The sequence below is a fragment of the Pinus tabuliformis genome, chromosome J, assembly GCF_031772625.1.
Source record: "Pinus tabuliformis cultivar Carrire ecotype Pingquan chromosome J, CPIR1, whole genome shotgun sequence".
NCBI lineage: Eukaryota > Viridiplantae > Streptophyta > Pinopsida > Pinales > Pinaceae > Pinus > Pinus tabuliformis.
Window position 1 is genome coordinate 1,050,859,835 of NC_142295.1, and position 3,921 is coordinate 1,050,863,755.

Consider the following 3,921-nt stretch of genomic DNA (forward strand, 5'->3'; position numbering starts at 1 on the left):
AATTAGACTCCCAAAGGTGGATGTCATCATTCTGGTTTAAGAATATATCCTTACTCAAGCAATGGAGCTTTGGAAGGTAGGCAAGGGAAGTTGTGTCTTTTATTTGGAAATCTTTGTCTGCTAATGTAAGGTGGTCTGATTTAGTTGATAGATTTGAGTTGGGTGAGTTGTGCGCACTACCTAGGGTTACTGCTGCGCAACAGATCGGCTTTCTGCATATCGTTCACCGCCCATGGCCCCTCCGGAGGGGGTCGATACCAAACAAGCGTTCTCCAATCTAGTAAATTGATTTCCGCCTCAGCGTCCTCGTCCTGCTGTCTCAAAATTTGTCAAGAAATTAGACGGCCTTCAAGAAGTTATTTTGCCTCCTGCCCTACCTCGCTTGGCCACTCTTTCACTGGCAAAAAAAGGACTCATTGGTTAGTTTACGGGCCTCTGGCCCTCCCCGAAACCGGTCTAGAGATGGGTTGAGAGAAACTGGTCTGATAAAATACATGGGAAGATATCCATAAGATTCTGCAGGAAAGGGTACTTCACATTTCACTTTGAAACCAAAGAAGACAAGGATTTAATTTTCAGAAACAGACCCTATTTCATGGATTCCAGGGGCCTGTATCTCAACAAATGGACCCCTGATTTTGATCCTGAGCTCGATGTCCCCAATGCTGTCCCAGTCTGGTTCCGGCTCCTTCATCTTCCCCTTCACTGCTGGGCGGATGATTTAGTCTGAGCCATTGGGAATGCAGTTGGTAAATATGTAGATTGGAGCGAGCCAAAAGTCAACATGCAAGCTTGTGCCCAGATTTGTGTTGAAGTGAATCTCAGCAAAGGCCTCCCGGAAGCCATCAAGCTCAAAGTGGACGACTGGAGCCATATTCAGCAGCTGGATTACGAGCAGATCCCGTTCAAGTGCAAGGTATGTCACAAATACGGCCACTTTGCAAATCGATGTACTAAGCTTATTAATGTAGAAAATGGTCTTCAAGAGGAACAATGGGAAGTGGTTAAAAAAAAAAAGAAATCGGCCTCCCTGGCTAAAGGTACCTCTGAAGCTAATCCATCAGCCTCTGCAGTAGGTCATCCTTCCCTCTCTTCTCCTGCACCCTCCAAATCTCCCCCCCGCTCCCCTCCTCTGCCTCCTTCATCTAATCCCTTCTCTATCCTTTCTCTCCCTGAAAGCCAACCCCTAGACCCTCCCTCTCATGAAAGCCTCCCCCAAAGCTCTTCCAAATCCACCTTGCCCCTGATCATCTCCTCTCAGCCCCCTTTGGATCCTCCCTTAAACAGAATCACCAGGAGCTCTTCCAAAGACCACGGAGGATCTAGTGAAACCTTCAAGAAGCCTGGACCGGGTAGGAAATCCGCCAAGCAGCATCAGGATGAGAACACGCAGAAAGATATAGCTATGGGAACTCAGACACCCATAGAATCTTTCATCCTGGGTCAGCATGACAAAGATACAGATAACAAGGAACAAGGGGGGCGAGCACCACCCCGGACATCACATTTACAATGATAAAAATATTGTCTTGGAACAGTAGGGGATTTGGGCACCCCTCCAAGATAGCAACCCTTAGAGATCTCATTCACCATGAGAAACCTGGAATCATTTTGGTGCAAGAAACAAAGCAAGGTCAGAGGGAAATGAACAGTATCATAGAACAACAGAATCAGTATAAAGGAAGTATCAGTGAAGCAAGAGGAGCTTAAGGAGGAATAGCCACTATCTGGATCCAGAACATATGGAACTGTAATTTGGCAACCATCAACCAACACTGGATCAAAACAATCTTGGAAAACAAAGAAGATAGGAAAACTGTAATTATTTACAATATTTACGTGCCCAACCACTACAGAGATAAGGATTGTTGTTGGCGCAATCTAAAGTCCAGCATCGATGAAGAAGGGAGTTCCAACATTATTTTGGGAGGCGATTTCAACCTTATCCTCCATGCCAATGAAAAGAGAGGCGGCAATTTCACTTCTGACCCCTATAGAACACATCTGGAAAACATCATGCAAGAATCCGAACTTGTGGACATTGTACCCAAAAATCGGCGTTACACATGGAGCAATCGCAGGATTGGCGCAGGTAATATTATGGAGAGATTAGACAGAATTTTAATCAATGTTTCGCTACTTTCCATGTTCTCTGTTGGATACGCCAGCGTTTTGACATGCCCTGTCTCAGATCATTTCCCTGTCACGCTAACGCTGGAAAATCACAGCAATCTCGGGCCTATTCCCTTCAGGTATAGCTCCCTTTGGAACGACATTCCAGCAGTGGCTGAAATCGTCCTCAGTACCTGGAGACACCATGTCGAAGGGTCCCCTGGATTCATATGGGAGTCCAAATTAAAAAAAACCAAACAGGCAATTAAGGAATGGGCCAAAACGAGCTACAAAGAGCCTGAAGAGGTAAAAAAGGAGCTTAAAAACAACCTCAACAGCACGCAAAGAGTGATAGAGGAGTTTGGCCTCTCTCGAGCAAGCAAACAACAGGAAAGTGACCTCTATTCACGATTGTGCCAAGTTAAGAGAGCAGAGGAGTTAAAATGGAGGCTAAAATCGAGGCAACTGTGGCTGCAGGGAGGAGATAGGAACTCAGCTTTTTTTCATGAACAAACAACAACCAAAAAGATAAGGAACAATGTAAGCTCCATAACATATGCTGAAGGTAATAGGCAAGTAAACCAGGATGCCATCCGGAGGACAGCAATAGAGCATTTTCGAGACCTCCTAACAGAAACTAAAGAACGGGAGGATTATACTAAGTTATTGCAACATTTTCCTACAGGGATAAGTAAACAAATAAATGACAGTTTAACCAAAGAGATTGATGAGGAAGAAGTCATCGGAACGGTATGGGATTTTCAGCCTGATAAAGCCCCAGGCCCTAATGGTTTTCCCATATGTTTCTATCAAACATTATGGGGAATCATAAAAAAAAGACCTGATAAAAATGTTAAAATGGATCCAGCGAAAGTGCAAAATAGGGGGGTACACCAACGCCACTCATCTGGCCCTCATACCCAAAGAAAACCGGCCCTCTTCATTTTCCAGATTCCGTCCTATATCCCTTTGTAATTCCTCCTACAAAATCCTGTCCAAAGTCATCGCCTCTCGCCTCAAACCCTTTCTTCCATCCCTCATTTCTGAAAATCAAGGGGCATTCTTAGCAAACCATCATATAACTGACTCCATCCTCCTAGTACAAGAAGCCATTCACTCGAGCCAGTCCATGAAGGAGAAAGGATTTGTTCTCAAACTTGATTTGGCCAATGATTTTGATAGAATGAGGCACTCTTTTCTCTTATCCATCTTGAAGAAGATGGGTTTTGATGCAAGCTTCCTTAACCTCATCAAAGCCTGCATTTCCGGGCCATGGATCACCCCTCTTGTAAATGGCAGACCTAGTGAAGCTTTCCAATCCTCCCGCGGTCTAAGACAAGGTTTCCCTCTCCCACCTTATCTTTTTATTCTAATGGCTGAATCTCTTAGCAAAGCGTTGGATTTCCATCAGAGGGTCGGTCTCATAACAGGAATAAAATTTGGGAATGGAGTCAAGAATATAAATCACTCTCAATTTGCAGATGATACCTTGCTAATTGGAGGGGCTTCTATCACAATAGCCAGGCGTTTCAAAGTTCTTCTGGATAAATTCATGGATTACTCTGGTGGTCTGGTCAATCAGCAAAAAAGTTGTATTTACGGCTGGAATACAACATCGCAGGTCCTTCATAATATTGCTGCAACATTTGGGGTCTCATGTCACTATGACTGGACTCATTTTTCATATTTGGGCATTCCTGTAAGCGCAGGGCCCTTGAGGGCAGAAGTCTGGGACACCATAATTGATAAGATGAAAAGGAAAGTACAACAGTGGGGTTCAATATGGCTTAACCCAGCTGGTCGTCTCAT

General features: G+C 44.5%; 1 protein-coding gene across 1 annotated transcript; it reads left to right on the forward strand.

Moving 5' to 3' along the window:
- Positions 1-2,016: 2,016 nt before the first annotated feature.
- Positions 2,017-3,087, forward strand: LOC149230532 (uncharacterized). Its single transcript, XM_089381339.1, has one exon. The coding sequence runs from the start codon at positions 2,017-2,019 to the stop codon at positions 3,085-3,087; it is 1,071 nt and encodes a 356-aa protein (XP_089237465.1).
- The last annotated feature ends 834 nt before the right edge of the window (positions 3,088-3,921 follow it).